Raw genomic sequence first — 24,738 nt, 5'->3', positions numbered from 1 at the left:
CTAGTCTGTTCTACATGTGACTCCAGACTGATAGCAATGTGGTTGACTCTTAACAGCCCTCTGGGCAATTAGGAAAGGCAATAAATGCTGGTCCAGCTAGTGACACCCCCATCCCATTAGTCAGGGCAAACAAAATTTTGAAGATTAAAAGTCTCAACTCCAAGGTGGAAAGTTAATTTCTTCTGTTGTTTTGACTTTAGCAATACTGACATTCTGTTGTCTGTAAGGTGATGTTCATTTTTTGGTTTCATAGTTGATCAGGTAGACCTACATCTTTTATTCCTTTGGAACTCTTTCTTCAGGCTTTCTTGGGTTATTTTTTCCTAACTTTTATCCCACATAGAGAAAGAGAGAGAGAGAGAAAAATAGATGTTTTTGTTTGCTGGTGTACCTCTCTCTGTTGTCCTGGCACTTACAGTTTTTCGCACTCCACAGCTCAACCAAGCAGTGGGTGTTGTCAGGCCTAACATCCGTAACTCAAAAGACTTTCGGTGTTGCTCAGTCTTAAATTTGAGCTCTCTGCTCCAAAAAGCAGCATTGTATTGCACAGCTCAAAACATATTCAGCACTTAATTTCTAAATCGCAAACCTCCCCTGATATTTCAGTTATATAGCAGTCTGACTTCCAGTTCAGTTTATAGTCGCAAAAGAAGAAAATGTGCGGTTTCTTACGCTTCCTGGAGACCATGTCCCATGCCACTGTCATTTTTCATTCCCTCGGCTAGTATTATTGTATCCATTGGCATATTTTACTAATCACTTTGCAACTCCATCGCACTTTTGAATCAACATACACTGACTCATTGTCCATTATCCACGTAGTGCTATTGTCAATCAAAAACCTCTAGCAGTGCATCCACTGGTACTTTGCCACTTCAGTCTCTCCCTCATTATATCTTGCTGGATCTTGGCCCTTTCATCAACAGTAAAAGTTTCTTTCTATCTAATCTGTCCAGACTGACAGTTTGGAATACCTTTTCCAGATCTCCTGTTCTATTAGGAAAACAGCCCCAGACTGACCAATCTATCCAAATAACTGAATTCTCTCATCCTTGAAAACTTGCTCATAAATTGTTTCTGCATTTTTTCAGTCCCTGTACATCTATCCTAATGCAGAATACTCCAAGCTAAATCTAACTTTGGCTGCTCACTTACAGGTTCCTCCCAATCGCTTCTTATGACAAGGCTGTATCTCTCTTTGCCATACCTATTTCATCCAAATACACTCTATGATCGTTCATATCTGTGCTTTGGTTGCCGATCCAGATCAAAGTCCTGTTCCTCTAACATCTTGGCTCTTTCTTTCTTTCCCCTTTAGCAACTTCGGTGCCTTTCTCTCCTGTGTCCTCCCCTTTCTCTTAGCCAGGTCATCAGATTCCAGCCACTCCCCCTTGCCATTAAAAGGCAATGTCATCAAAGACGACCTCACTAAATTGTGTCCAATTCTGAACAGTGCACTTTAAGAAAGTTATGAATGCTTTACAGAATGTGTCGAAAAGATTTACAGGAATGATTCTGTGAATAAGGGCTGTAAGGTTGTGAAATGTTTGAAGAACTGTTGCCCTTGGATAAGGGACTGTTGAGAAGAATTGATAGAGGTCATCAAAGTCATGAAGGATCAAGATAGAGTAGATACTAATGGAGAAACTATGTCCATTGGTGGAGGCTTGAGGACCAGAGGACACTAGTTTAAGCTAAATAGCAAAAGAATGAAAGGAGGCAATAGGAATGATGTTTTGACAGGACAGTTGGTTAGGATCTGAGAGTGGGCTGGATGACTATTCAAACATTGCTTTCAAAAGAGAATTGGATAATTAACTGAAGAAAACAATTGCAGGGTTATGGAGAGAAGTCAAATTGCCTGGGTTAACTTTCACAGAGTCATGTGCACAGGTTCAGTTGAATGATCTTTTGTGTTTGAACCATTCTATGATTTGACCAAAAGTGACTCACCTGCCGACGTCCTACAGCTTTTCCACCATCCACAAGGCCCAAATCAGGAGTGCAATGGAAAGAACTCCACTTGCCTGGATGCGTGCTGTCCCTGGATCAATGATTCCAATTCTTCCTGGATGGCCTTTCATCTTCTGCAAACCCTGCCTAACCGACACTCAAGTCACCCCATTACTTACTTGGATTGACAGTGCATGCATGCCGCAAATTAAAAATTCTTATTGTGTTCAGATCCCTCCAGCTCCCACCTGTGACCTTCTCCATCCCAAAAAACCTCCAAAAGCTCTGAATTATCCATGTCTAACATTGTTTCCTTCACTATGGTGGCCATGTCTTTGATTGGAATTATCAAATTTTGGAAATTCCCTCTCTAAACTTCTCTGGCTTGCAGTTTCTTTTAAGAACCTTATTAAAACCCACTCTTTTCACTATGCTTTCACTCGTTTCTCCTAATAACCCTTTATCATTTTTTTCTGATTATTCTTCTATATAACAGTCTGAGGCTTTTAAAAAAAATTAAGGTGCATATAAATACAAATTATTGTTGTATATGTTATGCTATTTTTGAACAGGATAAAATATAACTGAAGATGCTGCCATGAACATCAACGTACTCCAGTTAATGCAGACTACAGTGCAACTGTTCACATGTACTATGGTGTGAATTTACCAGTATGGATAAGGTTATTAGCTGACATCAAGAGCAACACCATCCAACTAATGTAGCTTTCATAATGCAGAAAAGATCTGTCATCAAGCCATCATTTCACTGAAATAATTGATCACCCCTCAGCCTCTGACACTCCAGAGAAAACAGCCCCAGCCTGTTCAGCCTCTCCCTATAGCTCACATCCTCCAACCCTGGCAACATCCTTGTAAATCTTTTCTGAACGCTTTCAAGTTTTACAACAACTTTCCGATAGGAAGGAGACCAGAATTGCACGCAATATTCCAACAGTGGCCTAACCAATGTCCTGTACAGCCGCAATATGACCTCCCAAATCATGTACTCAATACTCTGACCAATAAAGGAAAGCATACCAAACGCCTTCTTCACTATCCTATCTACCTGTGACTCCACCCTCAAGGAGCTATGAAACTGCACTCCACGGTCTCTTTGTTCAGCAACACTCCATAGGACCTTCCAACTAAGTGTATAAGTCCTGCTAAGATTTGCTTTCCCAAAATGCAGCACCTCGCATTTATCTGAATTAAACTCCATCTGCCACTTCTCAGCCCATTGGCCCAGCTGGTCAAGATCCTGTTGTAATCTGAGGTAACCTTCTTCGCAGTCCACTACACCTCCAATTTTGGTGTCATCCACAAACTTACTAACTACACCTCTTATGCTCGCATCCAAATCATTTATATTAATGACAAAAAGTAGAGGACACTGCACAGATCCTTGTGGCAGTCCACGGTCACAGGCCTCCAGTGTGAAAAACAACCCTCCACCACCACCCTCTGTCTTCTACCTTTGAGTCTGTTCTGTATCCAAATGGCAAGTTCTCCCTGTATTCTGTGAGATCTAACTTTGCTAACCAGTCTCCCATGGGGAACCTTATCAAACGCCTTACCAAAGCCCATATAGATCACACCACTCTGTCCTCTTCAATCCTCTTTGTTACTTCTTCAAAAAACTCAATCAAGTTTGTGAGACATAGGGCATGGATAGGACAAATAAACAAAGTATTTTCCCTGGGGGTCATGGAGTCCAGAACTAGAGGGCACAGGTTTAGGGTGTGAGTGGAAAGATATAAAAGAGACCTAAGGGGCAACTTTTTCACACAGAGGGTGGTATGTGTATGGAATGAGCTGCCAGAGGAAGTGGTGGTGGCTGGTACAATTGCAACACTTAAAAGGCATTTGGATGGGTATATGAATAGGAAGGGTTTGGAAGGATATGGGCCGGGTGCTGGCAGGTGGGACTAAATTGCGTTGGGATATCTGGTCGGCATGGACAGGTTGGACCGAAGGGTCTGTTTCCATGCTGTACATCTTTATGACTCTATGACTCTAAGTGCATGGCAAAGTCAAGATGTGATAACCAAGTGGGAGGGTTGATATAGCTTCAGGTATTTTACAGATGGTTCCTTTCATGACCAACAACTGGAAAGTTTCTGGAACATTCTGGAAGGTAACCTGGCTGGGCTGAAATTTACAGAAGGCAATTGAATCCTGTATTCACAGTCACTTCTAGTCACCAATGACCCTAAAATACAGTAACTTGCATACTGGCTGGTTCTGGGGGAAAAGGAGATTGTGACTGAGATTATGAACTGCAGAAAGAATGCCTCTGTGAGACAAGTGCTTGCTTGTCAGTCTAAACTCTCCTTTATGTATAACAATTAGAATGATTGCAGTCATTTTTAAAAATTCGCTTTTGGGATGTGGGAGTCACTTGTTAGCCAGCATTTATTGTCCATCCCTAGTTGCCTTGAGAATCACAGAATCCCCTCATTGTGGAACCAGGCCATTCAGCCCATCATGTCCATACTGACTCTCTGAACCCATGCTATCTCTGTATTTCCCATGGCTAATCCAACTAGCCTGCACATCCCCAGACACTATGGGCAATTTAGCATGGCCCATCCACCAAAGCTGCACATCTTTGAATCATGGGAGGAAACTGGAGCACCTGGAGGAAACCCGCGCAGACACAGGGAGAATGCGTAAACTCCACACAGACAGTCACCCGAGGCTGGTCCCTGGCACTGTGAGGCAGCAGTGCTAACCACTAAGCCACCGCACTACCCGTAAGGTGGTGGTGAACTGCCTTCTTGAACTGCTGCTGTCCATAAGCTGTAGGTAGACCCATAATACCATTAAGGAAAGTAGTTTCAAACTACTTCGCAAACGTTTTATATTTAAACCAACGTAAGTGTTAAATCAAGTAGGGATGTAAGGAGTCAGTAAGAGCAATGCCCATATAAATATATTTGGCTACATCATTGCTTGAAATGTTTTTTTTGGTAAGAGATTAAATTCCATCAAAGTGATTTAAATGTCTGGCGGTAAAGCTGTTCATATACATTTGCATGTTTCTATCCTTTTACTATCTTGCTAAATCAATTTGGAAGGAATATAAATTGATAGTGGCATTGATGTATATGGGAGAAAGTGCATGACCTGTAGGCTGACTGCTGTATCTGTTGTTTAATGAGAAGCAGAGTGTTTGAACACTCCGTTAACACTTGAAATGACACTGAAGCACAACAGAGATCAAAACACTAGACCGACCAGCGTACAGTTTAGCTCACAGAAGTTGAACCATGATTCTCAGGTTTTTGACAGCTCAGGTCTTTTCTAAGATATTCAGTTTCTTCTTTTTAGTAAAGTTATACTCTTTGCCAGCAGTTATTCCATGGTTTTTGCAGGAAGTCAAGCCCAGCTCCCTAAAACTCATCGAATGCAGGATTGTTTCACTTTCAGACTTCCTAAGGGTGAACACTATTCCAGTAACTGAGTGTAGTTTCATATGAAGCTCTCAGCTCACCTATAATTGCTGTGGAGAGAGTGCATAATGGCAAATTATAATGCATGTCTCCTCCCTGAGAGAAGTTATTTGTTTTGCTCTTAAGTAAGGCATTCTAATGGAGACTAACTACAGTTTTACTGACTTGGAAAACTTCCAAAGGATAATGCATTGGGTGGGTCTGTCACTGGTTGATATCATTGACCTAAATATGGATTGGGCCAAGCCTGATCAAGAGATCCAGACTTCTTGTCAGAGCAGAAAGGAGATAAATTAATTGGACCACTGCTGAAATTGATAGCAGCTTTATGCTTTGTTCATAAAAGTTTTAGTATAAATAACAAATGGCTCCCTTTCATATCAACATTACATGGTTTTCCAAGCATATCAGCTATTTCCTCAGAGGGGCAATATAACAAGTGTCTGTAACTACAATGTAGCAAAGCTATCATATCATTAACAATATAACAAGTGCAGTATTTCTCTAACAATGACAAGCATTTCACTGCTGGATGTTGTGAGAGCAACAGCACTCTTATCACTGAGTCAGAACTGTGTGGGTTTAAAATGCAGTCTCGAGAGTTGGTCATAGATAGTGGTCATAAGAAACATTATGGGAAGGAAGGAGGCCAGGTTGTAAGTTTGCTTGCTGAGCTGGTGGATTTGTTCTCAGATGTTTCATCACCATGCTAGGTAACATCATCAGTGAGCCACCGATGAAGCTCATGACCTGTAGGCTGTACCTGTTGTTTAACGATGTTTAGTGATGTTTTATCCCACTTGCTGTTTATCTGTCTTGGTCTGTTGTGGTGGGTGATATCACTTCCGGTTATTTTTCTGAGAGGTTGGTAAATGGGGTCCAAATCGATATTTTTGTTAATGGAGTTCCGGTATGAATGCCAGGCCTCTAGAAATTCCTACGCATGTCTTTGTTTAGCCTGTCCCAGGATGGGTGTGTTGTCCCAGTTGAACCGGTGTCCCTCTTTGTCTATGTGCATGGAATCTGGTGATAGTTGGTCATGTCTTTGGTGGCTAGTTGGTATCTCATGTATCCTGATGGCTAGTTTTCTGCCCCACCCGTCCAATGTAATATTTTATTACGCTACAACAGACCAAGACAGGTAAACACCAGCGGTTCATTGAAGGCTCACCGATAATGTTACCCAGCATGGTAACAAAATGTCTGAGAACAAATTTACCAGCTCAGCGAGCAAACTTACAACCTGATTCACAACCTAAGCTACAAATCTTCTGCAAAATCGCAAAGGAAGGCCATTCAGCCCATCCAGCCTGTGCCAGCTCTTTGTAGAACAATGCAGTCAGTCCCACTGAATATTGTTCTTAACTCATCACTTCAATTAGTTCCTAACTCTAATTTAGAATTGAAGCGAGGAATTCCTCCTGATACATAAGTACCAACTTCCTTTTCCTCAGAGTCGGGTCTGACAGAAGCTTTACAGATCCATTTCCTAACATCAATGATCTTGCATCAGAGCGGCAGCTGTGATGCCCTGAGGTCATGAACGAGTAACATTTATCTTGATAAAAGATGGAAGAGCCGACCAAAAATAGTGGGATATTTTCCCTCCGAGTTCAAATCACAGCAGTAGGACTCAGATCAAAAGATGTTCATGGAATCGTTTTGATTGCACTATTTTTGTAATATCTATGAACAGCTGAAGTTTTCTTTTTGCATAGCACATGTGCAGTTCTGACCATGGGGTGGGGGTGTAGAAATGCCAAGTGCGGATTCACCAACATTAACGCTAAAATATATCCGAAAGCAGCTCCCAGGTTGGGCATTCAGCTGAGAATTATTTACCTTTACTCCAACAGCACCAAATGCCAGTATTCGACGGTGAGCCAATCACAGCCCTCTGTACTTTGCCTGATCTCCGGGTCTCAATCAAAAAATTGGAAACAATAACTGCCTCCAATCAGAGAGCTTGTTTCATCTGCTGCTCGGCCTGTTCCACCGCAGTGTGTCTCTTTGCTGTAAGTAACTCTTCCTGTTGTGTCAGTGTACATGTCTTGCAGTCAGCAGCCGGCACTTGGCTGCCCTGTTGGAGGGGATTTGCAAAAGAGACCCTCTTGCTGTGCTGGAAGACAGACTCCTGTTTTCTTCGGTATATTGCATTCCTGCAGAGTACCGGACCTGGGCGAGGTGGTCTAAAGCTATCTTGCCTCCCCCCCCCGCCCCCCTCGCTTCCCAAAACCCCTCCCCCGCCCCGGACCCCAACCAGGGGGAAGATTGGACAGGGCCGGTCAACAGTAGTGGGAGGTTGTCTTAGCTGCTACTGGGCTGCGGGAATTTTGTCCCCTACGGCAGGATTTTAGCACCTTCGTCAGGAACTGTGCAAAAACAAAAACTGCACTGACAAGCAGAAACTCCTGGCTCAAAACAGCAACTCAACAACTCCTGCCCAACACGCAAGATCGAGCAGCCAAAACAGGACGCTGCAGGCAAATTGTCCAGCAGTTTGCAAGCCGCTTGGAAATAGTTCGTTGACAGTAGAAGGATCAAAAATCCCGAAGGAAGATAGTTATGGATTCCAACAACACAGGTATGAAAAACACCCATTTTTTTTATTTTAAAAAAGAAAATGATACATTGTGTTACTTTTAAACTGTGTCAGAGCCATTTAACCCCTGCTAGTTATGTTCCTGAAGTAAGTGAGGATACCTATTGAAAATGTTTTTTAAAGCACCATTTTGACATAGTCACTGTGATATGTTTTGATAGCACACCGTTAAATTGGGGCTTGCTGTGTAACTCACTAGCATAAGCCGGTTGTGTTAGAGTTTGGTCGTTAATGTTTTCAATTCGCTGGTGTTTGAAGTCAGATCTCTCTGATTAGAATTCCTCGACATCTGTACAAACCTTTCAGGACGTGTTGGCCTACATCAGTATTATCTCCCCCAGTTTTCCCATTGCAATGATTACTTAGACAGTCGCCGCCACTGTTTATGTGATAACTCGGCTGTATTTTGCTGGCGGGATCAGCTATTAATAGGGATTCACATTTTTATATCTCTCGTTCCAGAGAGTAAAATGTGTTGTTGACTGACATTTCTGTGTTGGTGTCACCGAGATATAATTCTAGTGCAGTCAGTCATACCCTCCACGAATAGTTCTGATTAGTTCTTATTTTGAAGTGTTCTGTGTTTTAGGAGGTGACAGCTCGACTCTAGTGTTACTGGGATCTTACTGTACCTCGTCCTGTCTCTTGCATCTCCCCCCCCCCCCACTCCCCACCAACCCGTGTTGATTTTTCCAAAGCTCATAAAGTAGGTCACATCCTGAGTGAGGTGCAAGTTATTTTGCAGATACTCACATGGATGTTGCTTCCTAGCCATGTGCACCTTGTGTTTGTTACTCCTCCTCTTCCCCACAAGGCGGGGGGGGGGGGGGGGGGGGTGGGGTCGATTACCTCAGGATGGTTAGTGTGCAGCGCAGAGTGATCCTAGCGGTTACCGTTCAATTCCCCACACTAGCTTCAGGTCGCCATGAGGAACTCTTCCCCCTCGTCTGAGGTGTTGTGACCGTCAGTTTAAAACGCCATTGGTTCCCTAATAAGAGAACAGCCTTGTAGGGCTACGGGACACTACTTGTTTTATATTTATTAGATAAACATGGTTCTCACAAGACAGTCTGTTTAGCTGCTGACGTAACGTCCAACGATAGAGAACGGGGCTTAGGTTCAAGAAGATGCATTTCTCAACCTCCACATGTTTTGTGACACATTCACCCCTCCCCCAATAGTACAGCAGTTTAGAAGTATTGAACACGATACTTTCTGTTGATGCTATTATACATTTCTGGAGCAGGTGGGACTTGAACCAAGGTCTCCTGCCTCAGAGATAGGGACACTACCGCTGCCCCACAAGCGTCTTAAGTGCTGCACGTTTAAAAGCTAAACTGCCTTCACAAAATTAAGGTCAGATAAACCACCAAGCACACTTAATTTGCAACTTGGGTTTACAGTGTGGCATTTGATTAAGTAAACCTTATTAAATTTGTGTAATATAGAAAATTAGCGCAATTTTCTCTACAGCGTGCCAGTGGTTTGAAGTAAATTAGTTCGGGGCATTGTTGGAAATTGAATTTTCAGTTAGTTTGCTCGTCGTCAAAAAAAAGTATTTAATTACACAGGGTGTAATTTAGAGTTAGTCATATTTGCCTTACTTTGAGATCGAGCAAAACTCCATTCAGTCGATTCGGTTGTGTCCCCAACCGGCACTGTACAAATGTAAGGGGTCAGTCTGATTAGATACAGGCTTGGATGAACTTCCCCTGAAAACCTGCCCCGTCAATTTTTTACTTGGCGCTGCAAACCAGAATTCCAGTGGGGGAAGAGGAGGTGTGAACAAAACTTTTATGTCAATTTTAAAGAAGAACCCTGACTTTGTGTTCAGCATGGGCGTTCGTGAAAATGAAAACATTTCTGGGATCGCAGCAAATTGTTGCGTTAAATATATTCAGACACATATCTGGGGCAGGTGGGAGTTGAATGCAGACCTTCTGGCCTAGAGGTAGAGACACTGCCAACTGTGTCACGAGAAGCGTTAAAAGCTGGCGGGAGAGGGGAATGTTGTTGTATTGCAGCACACTGCAGCTCGGATCTCTTGGTTTATATTTATCGAGGGGTGTTTTGTCCAATTCACGGCATCCGGCGCCTCCACAGTTAACCGCGTTGTTGGACTGTGTTTGCTGTCAGCACTGGCAGCCTGTCATGCGGCAGTAATCCAGGTCAGGAGGCGGGCAATGTGCCTCTTGACCACCCCTTGTTATTTGAAGGCCGTCCCTGAGACTGGGCTTTGGGCGGAATGTGGGGGTGACTTCAGTCGGGTGATGGTAGCACTTTCTGAAGCCCGGCTGGAGAGTTGAAATGGACAGAGAGATTAAAAAAAACTAGGTCAAAGGGGCGGGAGAACTGAAGAATAACTATAAAAAAAGGTTCGGATAGTTTCCCCCGTGCAGCGGTATCTTTGTTAGACTCTTGTTTTATTCCTGCTTCTGGGGACATGATCTTCAGGAGGTGGTTAATTAAGAGTTAGGTAAAGATACTCCTTAACCCCCTCACTCCCCACCCTTGTTCCCTCTTTCTTCACCCCCGCCCTTCCTTTTCCCCTTCTTCTCTCAAACCTCCTTCCTTCACTCTCACATCCCTTCATTGGCCGTTCAAACTACTCCCCACCTTCACTCCACCTCTCACTCTCATCTCCCTTCCTTCCACCTCCCCCTCCCCACTCACTTCCCCATTCCCCTTCCCTACCTCCCACTTCCCTACCCTAACCAGCAGCCTCCCACCCCTCACCCATCCCCTACCCCCCACTCTCACCCCACGACCCTCCTTCCCTTCCCAACCCCCCTCCTTCTCCCTCCCCACTGCCAACCCCTTCCCATACCAATACACATCCCCCATCGACTCGCTCCCCTTCGCCTCCCCATCCACTCCCCTCCACCCTCCTCTGCCCCACCCCTCCTTCACCCTCCCTTCCCCCCTTCCTCACCCCCCCATCACCCCCTCTCCCTTCCTCGTCCTCATCCTCCCCCTCACCCTTCCTCCCCCTCCTCCTTCCTCTCCACCCTCGCACCCTCCCCCTCCCTCCCCCCCTCCCCCTCGCCCACACTCCTCCCCCTCCCCCCCCTCGCCCACCCTCCTACCCCCTCCCCCACCCTCCTCCCCTCTCTCCTCCCCCTCCCCTTCCTCCCTCCCCCTTCCTCCCTACCCCCCTCCCCGTTCCTCCCTAACCCCCCTTCCTCCCTAACCCCACTCCCCTTCCTCCCTAGCCCCCTTCCCCCCTAACCCCCTTCCTCCCCCCCTCCCTTCATCCCCTTTCCCCCCTCCCCCTTCCTCCCATTCTCCCCTACCTCCCTCCCTCCCCTTCTCCCCTACCTCCCTCCCTCCCCTTACCCCCTCCCCTCCTTCCCCACCCCATTCCCACCTCCCCTACCCCCCTTCCCCCTCCCCCACCCCCCTTCCCCCCCACCCCCCTTCCCCCCCACTCCACCCCTTCCCCCCCACTCCACCCCTTCCCCCCAACCCCCTTTCTCCCCTCCTCCTTTCTCCCCTCCCCCTTCCTCCCCCCTTCCTCCCTCTCCCCTTGCCCTTCCCCTCCCTCCCCTTCCCCCTCCCCCTTCCCCCTACCCCCGCCCCCCACTCTCACCCCACGACCCTCCTTCCCTTCCCAACTTCCTCCCTTCTCCCTGCCCACTGCCAACGCCTCCCCCCTCCCCTCACGACCCTCCTTCACTTCCCAACCCCCTCCCCACTGCCAACACCTTCCCATACCAATACTCATCCCCCAGCCACTCGCTCCCCTTCGCCTCCCCATCCACTCCCCTACATCCCCCTCTGCCCCACTCCTCCTCCCTCCCCCCTCTGCCCCCTCCCCTACCCCCTCTGCCCCTCCTCCCATTCCCCATTCCCCCCTCCTCCCATTCCCCCCTCCCCCTTCCTTCCCGTACACCATTCCCCCCTTCCCCTCCCCTTCCCCCTCCCCCACGTCCCCCTCCCCCTCCCCCTCCCCACATCCCCCTCCCCTCTCCCCTACATCCCCCTCCCCTCTACCCCACACCCCCTTCCCCCTCCCCCACGTCCCCCTCCCCCCTCCCCCACATCCCCCTCCACCCTCACCCATGTCCTCCTCCCCCCTCCCCCACGTCCTCCTCCCCACTCCCCCACGTCCCCCTCCCCTCCTCTCCCCCGTCCTCCTCCCCCCTCCCCCCCACCTTCCTCCCATCCCCTTCCCTCCTCCTTTCTCCCTTCCTCCCCACCCCCTTCCCTCCTCCTCTTCCCCTTCCTCCCCTCCCTACTCCCCCTTCCTCCCCCTCCCCCTCTCCTCCCCTCCCCCCTCTCCTCCCCCTTCCTCCCCTTCCCACTCCCACCCCTTCCCACCCCCTCCCACCACCCCTCCCCCTCCACCCACCACCTCCCCCTCCACCCCTTCCCACTCCTACCCCCTCCCCTTCCCACTCTCACCCCTTCCCCCTCTCACCCCCTCTACCTTCCCCCTCCACCCCTTCCCGCTCCACCCCCTCCACCCCTTCCCCTCCCCCGCCCCTCCCCTTCCCCCCTCCACTCCCCTTCCCCCCTCCACCCTTTCCCCCTCCACCCCTTCCCCTCCCCTTTCCCCCTCTCCCTTCCCCCTTTCACCCTCCCCTTCTCCTCCTTTCTCCCCCCTCCCTTCCCCTTTCCCCCCTCCCCCTCCCCCTCCCCTTCCCCCCTCCCCTCCCCTTCCCCCTCCCCTTCCTCTCCCCCCTCCCCCCGACCCCTTCCCCCCTCCCCCCCACCCCTTCCCCCTCCCTCTTCCCCCTCCCCCCTCCCCTTCCACCCCTTCCCCCTCCCTCTTCCCCCTCCCCCCTCCCCTTCCACCCCTTCCCCTCTTCCCCCCCCTCCCTTCCCCTCACTCCCCCCCTCCCTTCCCCTCTCTCCTTCCTCATCCCCCTTTCTCCTTCCTCATCACCCCTCCCTCCGTCCCCTCCCCCACCCCTCCCTCCGTCCCCTCCCTCCCCACACCTTCCCTCCCCCACCCCTCCCCACACCTTCCCTCCCCTCCCCCACACCTTCCCCTCCTCTCCCCCTCCCTCACCCCCATCTCCACCTCTTCAACCTCCCCCTCCCCATCTCCCCTTTCCCCACCCTTCCCCTTCCCGCTTCCCTCTCCTCTCCACTCCCCCCTCCCCTTCTCTCCTTTCCCCCACCCCCACCCACAGCCCATCTTTTCAGCCCCACACCCCTCTTTCTAGTTGGAATACCATACATGTATATTTCCTGGAACAGTATTATTATTAGACCCTGGATGTGCAGATCACTGTCTGGGCCAGCATTTGTGGTCCATCCCTAACCACCCAAAAGGCAGTTTAGAGTCACATTGCTGTGGGTTAGGAGTCACAGACTGCCCCTTCTTAAAGGGCATCAAATCAACACTTGTGCTCGGTCACCATTTGCGCAGCGTTATAAAAACTACAGAGTTTTTATAAAACGGTACAGGTGAATGGTGCTGGTGATGTTTCCCTCAATGGGGAGGGGACCCAGCTCCAGTGAGTCATCTTCCTTTCACTTGCCTAACAACATGCATTTTTCTCTGAAGCCGGGGGTGGTCCCGTTGCTGAGACACGCGAGTTTGCGGCCAACACGTGGATCAGCCCGTGACTCAACCCCTAGAAATGCTATTAATATCCTCGACTCAGGAATAACCTTTCTTCACTGGGTACCGGGAGAGCGAGGCAATGTGCGGCATTGCTGCTTATTACATAAACGCACTGTGCTGCCAGAGCCCTGGAAAGCTGGAAATTAAACAAACATAGAGCGGCTTTTGGGTCACACCAGCGTTCACAGCAAACGTGTACCTGAGCCCTGACCCGTGTGACTGGCTCATTCCCCTCCAGATTGGCTCCCTGACTAATATTTCATGACTCAATTGCAGGTCCAGAACGTTTCTGGGCATTGACACTCAGAAAGTATTGACGATTTAACCAACCAGAAATTGCTGGAGAAACTCAACAGATCACTTAGCACCGCTGCCTCATAGCGCCAGGGTCCCAGGTTTGGTTCCAGCCTCGGGCAATGTATGTGTGGAGTGTGCACATTCTCCCCGTGTCTGCGTGGGTTTGCTCTGGTTTCCTCCCACAGTCACAAAGGTGACTGGTGAATTGGCCCTGCTAAATTGCCCATAGTGTTATGTGGATTAGTCAGAAGGAAATGGGTCTGGGTGGGTTGCTCTTCGGAGGATCAGTGTGGGCCGAAGGGCCTGTTTCCAAACTGTAGGGGAATCTAAATCTGGCAGCATATGTAAAGAGAGAGAAGCAGAGTTAATTTTGGGACCATGATCCTTCCTTATAATTATAATTTCATTGAATGCTTTTAGGGCAGAGCTAGATGATCTCTTGACTAACAAGACAGTAAATGGGTGTCTGGGGCCAGGAGAGAATACTCACAATAATCCTTCCAGCCTTCGTAAGCATTTTGTACTATTTTCCTGTGATCCAACATTGATGGATTTTGTATGATTAAGGGGAAGAGATACCCATTATAAACATAGAATACTGTTTCACTGTTGCTGCAATATAGATTGCTATGTAGGGTGTGGTACAAACTACACAAAGGGGTAAGCAATATCAGAGAATCCCTTTGAAGAGCATTCATGTTGACTTGTCTCATTGATTGCCAGAGGAGTCTTGATGGGCCGATTGGTCTGCTTCTGCTGGCCTTATGCACTTGGCAGGAAATAAAGGAAATTCAAATGTAGTGAGTCTCACTGGCAGGCATGTTATGTGGAGATTCGGTTAAATGGAATTGGTGATGCCTGTTGAGGTCAAATAGCTGACCGACATTTCAAGTTAGGCACATATCCAACGTAGGATGTAATGTTTAAATTGAAGTATTAACAAAAGTCTGCAACAAAATAATTCACTTTTTCTTATTATTAGTTCCAAGATGTGCAGATCACTGTCTGGGCCAGCATTTGTGGTCCATCCCTAACCACCCAAAAGGCAGTTTAGAGTCACATTGCTGTGGGTTAGGAGTCACAGACTGCCCTTCTTAAAGGGTATCAGTGAACTAGATGGAAATCAACACTTGTGCTCGGTCACCATTTGGGCAGCTTCCCAGAACAGAATTTTTAAAAATCAAATTCCAGTTTCCAAATTGTTGAACCTATGTCTCCAGGATATTAGGCTGAGTCACTGGATTGCTATTCTAGATATGGTACCATTGTGCCAGCATCTCCCAAGCATAGACAATATTAGTACAAGAGAATGTGTTTTGCAATGCTTTGGGGTGATTGAAATGATCCACATTAGTAGAAGATTCAGATTTGTATCCACAGCTTCCCATATACCCGTACAGGTATAGCAATCTCACTACAATTCAAAGTGGGTTAAATAAGTAATGTGTCTGGAGAAGGGGGTCAATGGCTCAGAGAATTGGCTGCTCCCTCAGTAAAACCCCATCTAAACTATCCTGCACCCTCATCATTTCACCTTTGACTAGACTCAATCCAGATAAATTGAATTCAAACCAAAGGCTATAGTTCTTAGAGAAATGATTTTGACACAATATTTGAAGGTGAGAGGAGAAAGATTTAAAAGACACCTAAGGGGCAACTTTTTCCACACAGTGGGTGGTTTGTATGTGGAATGAACCGCCTGAGGAAGTGGTTGGTGCAGGTACAGTTACAACATTTAAAAGACATTTGGACAGGTACATGAGTAGGAAAGGTGTAGAGGAATATGGTAAGTGCAGGCAAATGGGACTAATTCAGCTTGGGAATATAGCCGCAACAGACTAGTTGGACTAAAGGACCTGTTCCCATGCTGTATGAATCTATCTCATGAATAATACTATGCTGACTAGGTTAGAGCCGCAGCACAAACAATGAAATTGCACTAACATGTCAACAGCAGTTGAGGGAAATGATAAAGGTGATGCTCAAAACATAAATGCCACGTGGAACAGTGAGAGTGACTTTTCTGATTCGTGTGACATTGTAGATGTTAAGCCTCTGCTAAATTACCATTCCCTGTGTGCAAATAGCCCTCTGGTACATTGCCTACGCAGTCATTCTGCATGGGATTTCAATTGAGAGTAGGCCATCTAGCCCTGAGTCTGGTCTACCATTCAATATGAACATACCTGTAGCCTCAACTCCATTCCAGCCTGCACCACCCCTCCCAAACTTTAGACTCCTTTGTCTATCAAAAATCTGTCAAACTAAGCCTTGAATGAATTCAATGACCCAGGCTCTATTGATGTTCTGGGAGAGAGAGAATTGAAACTAATTCCGCAAATATCTCATCATTGTGATGTTAGCACAGACTCTTAAAGGAGATGTTGAGGTGCTTCAAGAAGTGAATTAAAGATCTTAAATGTTTCGGCAGCAGATAGCTGGAGCTGCTTAAAAGAATGCAGGGCTGGAGGAGGTTGCAGACATAGGAAGGGCTGAGACCATTGAAGGATATGAACACACTGAGGAGAATTTTAAATTCAAGGTCTCTCCAGGCCAGGCCCAATGTGTGTCACAGAGCACAAGTGTAATGGATAAACAGGATGAGAATATAGGCAGTAGAATTTAGGTAAACTCAGGTTTAGGAAAGCTGCAAGGTCGGAGGTCAGCTAGGGGACCACTGTGGGTAATTGAGCCGCAAGGTAATGAAGGCATGGATGAGGTTTTCAGCAGCAGAACAGCGAGCTTTGCACAAACCTCAAATACTCAAGTTTGCAGCCAAACCCAGTTTTGTGATGTGCCCCATAAACTGTTTTGCTGCACTTTTGTTTTGCAGCAAATGAGCCTCAAACAGTTGGCAGCAATCCCATTGGTGAAACTGTAAACATGTAAGCCTTGGCACGGCTAAATAGGGTGCATGAGCTTTTATGTTCGGATTCAGGTTGGGATTTTGCAATGATGACCAGACATAATCAGAATCCTACAGTGATATGTGGGGGCCCTCAAAACCCCATCTCTGTTCACAGAAAACACAAATCAGATCAGGCAACATCTGCAGGCAAACACGTCGGGTCTCAAACGTCGATTTACTGATTTCTGTTCCTCCACTGATGCGACTTGATCTGCAAAATAATTGTGGTTTTTCCTGTTTTTGTTTTCACACTTCCAGTATCTGCAGTGCATCTGTGTCAATGCTGATTCTCCATTTTCTTTGGTTTAGACAGACTAATAACAGGACACTATTTAGACAGCAATAACTAGTTTTGGGTAATTTGTTGGTTGGGTTTTGGTTACTTTGTCGATTGGGTTAACTTCAAACCAAAAGCTTTAAAATTTATATCACAGTCAATTTGTTTGCCAGTGCACTCTCATTCAAAGAAGAAAGCAGTCATGCCAAATCTTGTTCTGTGTTGTTTTTCCTGGGGCAAGTTTCATTGTTCCTGCCCTTCCTTCAAAGAATGGAAGTCAATTTTTGTGATTAGCAATTTTTGTTTTGTCCATTTTGTTCTTCCTCCATTGATGGTGTTGACTGTTTTATGTGGTTATAGTTTCCCATGACAGTGGGCAATTCACTGATATCTTGCCCACATTGGCCATGATACAGTGCTTTAACATTTGGTTTAACGTTTACTACCTCTGTAGTTCTGTTGCCTGAACATCAACACCTGCTCAGTATCTTTATGCTACCAGACCTAGAAAGCTATTTCACGCTTTAAGGCAAGTAGTTTGTGAAAGTAAGGGTCAACTGACTCATCAATATGGATAATTGGGAACCAAACTATAGAAGCAGTAAGTAAAGGATCTTTACAGGAAGTAGCCAAAGGTTACTTGGTCACGGAAGGCACCACTGATAAGTATGGTAACATCCTCATTTGATAAAGTCATAGAGATGTACAGCATGGACACAGACCTTTTGGTCCAACTTGTCTTTGCCAACCAGATATCTCAATTTAATCCAGTCCCATTTGCCAGCACTTGACCCATATCCCACTAAACCCTTCCTATTCATAAATCCATCCAGATGCCTTGTAAATGTTGCAATTGTACCAGCCTCCACCACTTCTGTTGGCAGCTCATTCCATACACCCAACACCCTTTGCGTGAAAATGTTACCCCTTAGGTCTCTTATATATCTTTCCCCCTCATCCTAAACCTATGCCCTCTAGTTCTGGACTCCCCCATCCCAGGGAAAAGACTGTCTATTTACCCTATCCATGCCTCTCATGATTGAATAAACCTCGATGAGGTCACCTCTCAGCCTTCATGCTCCAGAGAAAATGGCCCCAGTCTACTCAGCCTCTCCCTATAGCTCAAATCCTCCAGCCTTGGCAGCATCTTTGTAAATCTTTTCTGAACTTTTCCAAGTTTCACAACATCCTTTCGATAGGAAGGAGACCAGAATTGCACGCAATATTCAAAAAGTGGCCTAACCAACATCCTGTACAGCCGCAACACGACCTCCCAACACTGATACTCAATGCGCTGACCAGTAAGGAAAACATACCAAACGCCTTCTTCACTATCCTATCTACCTGCAACTACTTTCAAGGAGCTATGAACCTGCACTCCAAGGTCTGTTTGTTCAGCAACACTTCCTAGGACCTTACCGTTAAGTGCTGAAAAATGTGTTGCTGGAAAAGCACAGCAGGTCAGGCAGCATCCAAGGAGCAGGAGAATCGACGTTTCGGGCATGAGTCCTTCTTCAGGAATGCTTGTGCCCGAAATGTCGATTCTCCTGCTCCTTGGATGCTGCCTGACCTGCTGTGCTTTTCCAGCAACACATTTTTCAGCTCTAATCTCCAGCATCTGCAGTCCTCACTTTCTCCTCACCGTTAAGTGTATAAGTCCTGCTATGATTTGCTTTCCCAAAATGCAGCACCTTGCATTTATCTGAATTAAACTCCATTCGCCACTTCTCAGCCCATTGGCCCATCTGATCAAGATCCCATTGTAATCTGAGGTAGCCCTCTTTGCTGACCACTGCACCTCCAATTTTGGTGTTATCTGCAAACTTACTAAGTAAAAACAATGACTGCAGATGCTGGAAACCAGATTCTGGATTAATGATGCTGGAAAAGCACAGCAGTTCAGGCAGCATCCGAGGAGCAGTAAAATCAAAACTGCTCCTCGGATGCTGCCTGAACTGCTGTGCTTTTCCAGCACCACTAATGCAATTTACTAACTATACCTCCTTTGTTCATATCCAAATCATTTATATGAATGACGAAAAGCAGTGGACCCAGCACCGATCCTTGTGGCAGTCCACTGGTCACAGGCCTCCAGTCTGAAAAACAAGACTCCACCACCACCGTCTTCTACCTTTTAGCCAGTTCTGTATCCAATTGGCTAGTTCTCCCGGTATTCCATGAGATCTAACCTGGCTAACCCTGTCTCCTATGGGGAACCTTGCCGAAAGCCTTACTGAAGTCCATATAGATCACACCCACCAATGTGCCCTCATCAATCCTCTTTTTCAAAAAACTCAATCAAGTTCATGAGACATGATTTCCCACACACAAAGCCATGTTGACTATCCCTAATCAGTCCTTGCCTTTCCAAATACGTGTAAATCCTGTCCCTCAGGATTCCCTCCAACAACTTGCCCACCACCAACATCAGGCTCGCCGGTCTGTAGTTCCCTGTCTTGTCCTTACCACCCTTCTTAAATAATGATACCACATTAGCCAACCTCTAGTCTTCCGGCACCTCACCTGTGACTATTGATGATACGACCCAGCAATCACTTCTCTAGCTTCCCACAGAGTTCTAGGGTACACCTGATCAGGTCCTGGGGATTTATCCACCTTTATGTGTTTCAAGACATCCAGCAATTCCTTCTCTGTAATTTGGATACTTTTTAAGATGTCCCCATCTATTTCCCTACATTCTGTACCTTACATGTCCTTCTCCACAGTGAACACTGATGCAAAGTACTCATTTAGTATCTCCCCTATCTCCTGCGGCTCCACACAAAGTCTGCCTTGTTAATCCTTGAGGGGCCCTATTCGCTCCCTAGTTACCCTTTTGTCCTTTAACCCTATTTGCCAAAGCTATCTCATGTCCCCTTTTTCCCCTCCTGATTTCCCTCTTAAGTATACTCCTACTGCCTTTAAGGATCCATTCAAACTCTCCTGTCTACACCTGACATATGCATCCTTCTTTTTCTTAACCAAACCCTCAATTTCTCTAGTCCTCCAGCATTCCCTATACCTATTAGCCTTTCCTTTCACCCTAACAAGAATATACTTTCTCTGGATTCTTGTTATTTCATCTCTGAAGGCTTCCCATTCTCCAGCCATCCCTTTGCCTGCGATCATCTGCGCCCAATCAGCTTTTGAAAGTTCTTGCCTAATACCATCAGAATTAGCCTTCCTCCAATTTAGAACTTCAACTTTTAGATCTGGTCTATCCTTTTCCATCACTATTTTAAATCTAATAGAATTATGGTCACTGGCCCCAAAGTGCTCCCCCACTGACACCTCAGTCACCTGCCCTGCCTTATTTTCCAAGAGTAGGTCAAGATTTGCACCTTCTCTAGTAGGCACACCCACATACTGAATCAGAAAGTTTTCTTGTACACTCTTAACAAATTCCTGTCCATCTAAACCCTTAACACTATGGCAGTCCCAGTCTATGTTTGGAAGGTTAAAATCCCCTACCATAACCACCCTATTATTCTTACAGGTAACTGAAATCTCCTTACAAATTTGTTTCTCAATTTCCTGCTGACTATTTGGGGGTCTATAATACAATCCCAATAAGGTGATCATCCCTTTCGTATTTCTCAGTTCCACCGAACTAATTTCCCTGGATGTATTCTCTGGGAATATCCACCCTCAGTACAGCTGTAATGCTATCCCTTATCAAAAATGCCACTGCCCCTCCTCTCTTGCCTCCTTTTCTGATCTTCCTATACCATTTGTATCCTGGAACATTAAGCTGCCAGTCCTGCCCATCCCTGAGCCATGTTTCTGTAATTGCTATGATATCCCAGTCCCATGTTCCTAACCATGCCCTGAGTTCATCTGCCTTCCCTGTTAGACCTCTTGTATTGAAATAGATGCAGTTTAATATATCAGTCCTACCTTGTTCTCTGCTTTGTCCCTGCCTGCCCTGACTGTTTGACTCGCTTCTGTTCTCAACTGTACCAATCTCAGATTGATCTCTTTCCTCAGTATCTCCCTGGGACCCAACCGCGCTCCTTACTAATTTAAATCCTCCTGAGCAGCTCTAGCAAATCTCCCTGCTAGTATATTAGTCCCTTTCCAATTCAGGTGCAATTCATCCTTCTTGTTACAGGTCACTTCTACCCTAGAAGAGATTCCAATGATCCAAAAATGTGAATACCTCTCCCATACACCAGCTCTTCAGCCATGCCTTCGTCTGCTCTATCCTCCCTTGTCTGAGAGTAAAATGTCCAGATAGGACCAGGGTCAGGGAGAACCTATTGGAGATCCACCATTTTCTGTCTTCCTGCTGGAAAAGAACATCCAAATGCAGGATCAGAGCATGTTGCTAAGTGTTTAACATACTGGGATGCATCCAGATCGATCCACTGTACACATCATTTCAATGGATCCTTACCAGTGGGAGACCTGATAAGATGTTGATTCCAATGTATTCCTACCCTCACTAGCTTGTAGCACTGGGAGTAATTCAGATATTACTACTCTCGAGGACCTCCTTTTTAAATTGCTGCCTAACTTTCTGTATTCTCCCTTCAGAATCTCATCCTTTTCTCTTCCTATGTCATTGGTACCAATGTGTACAATGACCTCCTGCTGATCCCTCCCCCCTTTGAGAACATTCTGCACCCTCTCTGAGATATCCTTGATCCTGACACCAGGGAGGCAACACACCATTCTGATTTTTCACTGCTGGCCGCAGAAACGTCTGTCTGTGCCCCTGACTAGAGAGTCCCCTGTCACAATTGATTGCTTAGAACATGACGTACCCCTCATTCCATTAGAGCCAGTCTTGATACCAGAAATCTGGCTGTTTGTGCTGCAGTCCCCTGAAAGTCCATCATCCCCTACATTTTCCAAAACAGCAAACTTGTTTGAAATGGAGATAGCCACAGAAGACTTCTGTACTACCCGCCTACCTCTACTACCTTTCTTGGAGTTAACCCATCTTTGACGTTGAAGTCTGGCTGATTTCCTAACCCAGTAGAGTCGAACAATTGAAGAAGCATTGTATTATTTTGAAAAAAGACGTGTGACTTGATAAACTAAAATGGTGTACTGAGAGTAGTGTGGATCTTGCAGCTGCTCGTGAGTTTGCAGGCATTTTTCTAGATTTACTTCTAGATTTCTTTCAGTTATTACATATCAGTAGTATAACATGACTAAGAAATATTTGGAGGCAGATGGGGTTAGTTTTTATGATCAGCATGGACTGATTGGACTGAAGGGTCTGTTTTTGTGCTGTGTAACTGTATGACTCTATAACTCTACTGTAAATGCTTATCTTCCTATCATCCCATTGCAGGTGGAGTGATCACTTACATTGGACCAAACAGTACCTCTTCAAGTCCAGTACTGTTGTACAGTGATAATTCCAACAGCAGTTTCCAGTCTGTGTCTCAATCATGTTCCCCATTACCACCATCACCCAACAGTTCTGGCTCCCAGGATGGCAAACACTACAAGAGTAACTCTTCAGGATCTGGAGAGGATTGTCCAACCATCGGGCCGTTCAGCAACCTGAAGCTTTCCACTGATGATGGGAACACCATTTCCACCACAAAAAATAGCTCTAGCATTACCAGTAAGTAATCTTAGTGTCTTTTCTTCCTTCTGTTTGAGCTAATTCAATGGAATGGCCTCTCCATTTTCTCAATTAAAAATGACTTTTGATTTGTTCAGACAGTTATATGTTGAAGTATGGTCATTTCAATCATTATGTTCTGCTATTTGAAGCTCTCTGAAAACCAGATGGTTTTTCTAGCTCGTCCTTTTCTCTAAAAGAAACTGACATCTTAAGCTGTGTTTTCAGTTTCCCTGGCCCCACACCCACTCTCTATCCTGTCCCCTCCTTTAGTTATCTCTTCTCAGTCTTGTAAGTGCTTAGAGACATCTTTTATGTGGTGTGCAGTTGTACACTATTAATTAGTTTATAAATGTAAGTTGCGTAAAGTAAGAGAGAGGAATTGAGCACTCATTCCCTTCATCAGAAACACTTGGTCTCTCTCAATGAAGCCTTCTGAAACTGAATTTGAAAATACTCTCTCGAAAGTAAGAGTTTACAAACTTCTCTTGTCTGAGAGAAAAATGTCCAAATAGGACCAGGGTCAGGGAGAACCTTTTGGAGATCCACCATTTTCTGTCTTCCTGCTGGAAAAGAGCATCCAAGTCAGGAACGGAGCATGTTGTTAAGTGTTTAACATACTGGGATCCATCCAGAATGATCCACATACACATCATTCCAAGGGATCATTACCAGTGGGAGGCCTGATGAAGATGTTGATTCCAACTTTTGACAATATAGAAAATTGTCCTCCAAACACCGGTGGGCCTCGTGATTTTAACTGGAGGTCCTTTCCCACTATCAAGGAGATGAATTAATAAGCATAACAGAAGGCAAAGCACTTAGTGCGATGACAGTATCTTGAATAAATATTAATTCTTGTTTATTATCTGATGGCTGCAGTTAGACTTCAAAGGTTGCTTTGTAGATTGTTTACCAGAAAAATCTTCTCTTCCTTATTATCAATTCGACCCCATCTCTGCTGGGTGCTTTTCCAATGCTGCTGGCCTGCACCTTGCCCAAGTATTCTGTCATAAGTACGCAGATCAGACTACAGGAATTGGCAGGGCAGTTAGCCATACAGGAGTGGGAACTGCAGCCTGGTAGCAGACATGCATTCACCACATCTTCCAGTCAAGCTGGGTAGTAATTGGGAACAGGAATCCTGGCTTCCTTATCCTGGGAGTCACTGTGCCCTTTTGTAATGACCCTTCAGCTACTCCACCTGAGGTCAGCCAACAGCACAAATCAAGGACTCATTCCTGGCCGTCATTCTTAGCCCAAGTGGCCAAGTTCCATACTGTGTCAGGGCAATGAGATCACATCTTGATTGCGGGGCTTTACTCTCATTGACCCCTGCTTAAAGCCATCAGACATCAGACATGGAGAGTTCTCTATAAATGATTGCATAATGAACAGTTTATATTTTGAATAAATCTCTCATTACTTCTGCACGTTTTCATTTCTTCCAGAAATCAGTGGAATGATTCTGCTGTGTAAAGTGTGTGGTGATGTAGCCTCTGGTTTCCATTATGGAGTGCATGCCTGTGAAGGTTGTAAGGTAACTTGTGCCATACCAGCATGCATCTACATATGCAACTCAGACAAATACATGCATGTGCACAGATATCAATGTGTGGATACACAGTGTCATAGAGTTTTTACAACATGCAAGAGGCCCTTTGGCCTATTGTGCCTGTGCTGGTCATCAAATATTTATCTATTCGAATAAATAAATAAATAGATAAATACATTTTCCAGCACTTGGTCCATCATCTTGCAGCTATGGCTTTTCAGGTGTTTGTCTAATCATCTTGTGTATTCCTGCCTCTGCAATCCTTTTAGGCATTGAGTTCCAGATATCCACCATTATCTAGTTGAAAGTGAACAATGCTGAAGTCTCCTCCCAACCTCCAATCTCAAACTGTGCCCCCAGCTTATTGAGCCCTCTACTAAAGGGAAAAGTCTCTCACTATCTCCCCAGACAGAATATACTTCCTAATGGCTTAGTTAGCAAAGATATCGTGTGAGATACTCCTGTACCATTCAAAGAGATTTCCAGCTTTCATCCCATCCCAGCTGAGGAGGATATTACCTTTTCTTGGTTCCAG

The 24,738-nt window shown here is 45.9% G+C and overlaps 1 protein-coding gene across 2 annotated transcripts in view; it reads left to right on the top strand.

Annotated features, from left to right (window-relative positions):
- The first annotated feature begins 7,405 nt into the window (after window positions 1-7,405).
- Window positions 7,406-24,738, top strand: part of nr1d1 (nuclear receptor subfamily 1, group d, member 1) — a 32,551-nt gene continuing 15,218 nt past the window's right edge. The window contains exons 1-3 of one of the 2 annotated variants that reach the window (XM_072561441.1): window positions 7,406-7,992; window positions 22,370-22,648; window positions 24,100-24,188. In XM_072561441.1, the coding sequence (XP_072417542.1) occupies window positions 7,974-7,992; window positions 22,370-22,648; window positions 24,100-24,188 (387 nt within the window). In that variant the 5' untranslated portion in view covers window positions 7,406-7,973. Of the gene's footprint in view, window positions 7,993-22,369; window positions 22,649-24,099; window positions 24,189-24,738 lie in introns of those variants that run through there. The other variant, XM_072561442.1, reaches the window with a different exon arrangement.

This window comes from Chiloscyllium punctatum, chromosome 42, assembly GCF_047496795.1.
Source record: "Chiloscyllium punctatum isolate Juve2018m chromosome 42, sChiPun1.3, whole genome shotgun sequence".
Lineage (NCBI taxonomy): Eukaryota > Metazoa > Chordata > Chondrichthyes > Orectolobiformes > Hemiscylliidae > Chiloscyllium > Chiloscyllium punctatum.
The sequence above is the reverse complement of the archived record's forward strand: the minus strand, read 5'-3'. Positions and strand labels throughout refer to the sequence as shown.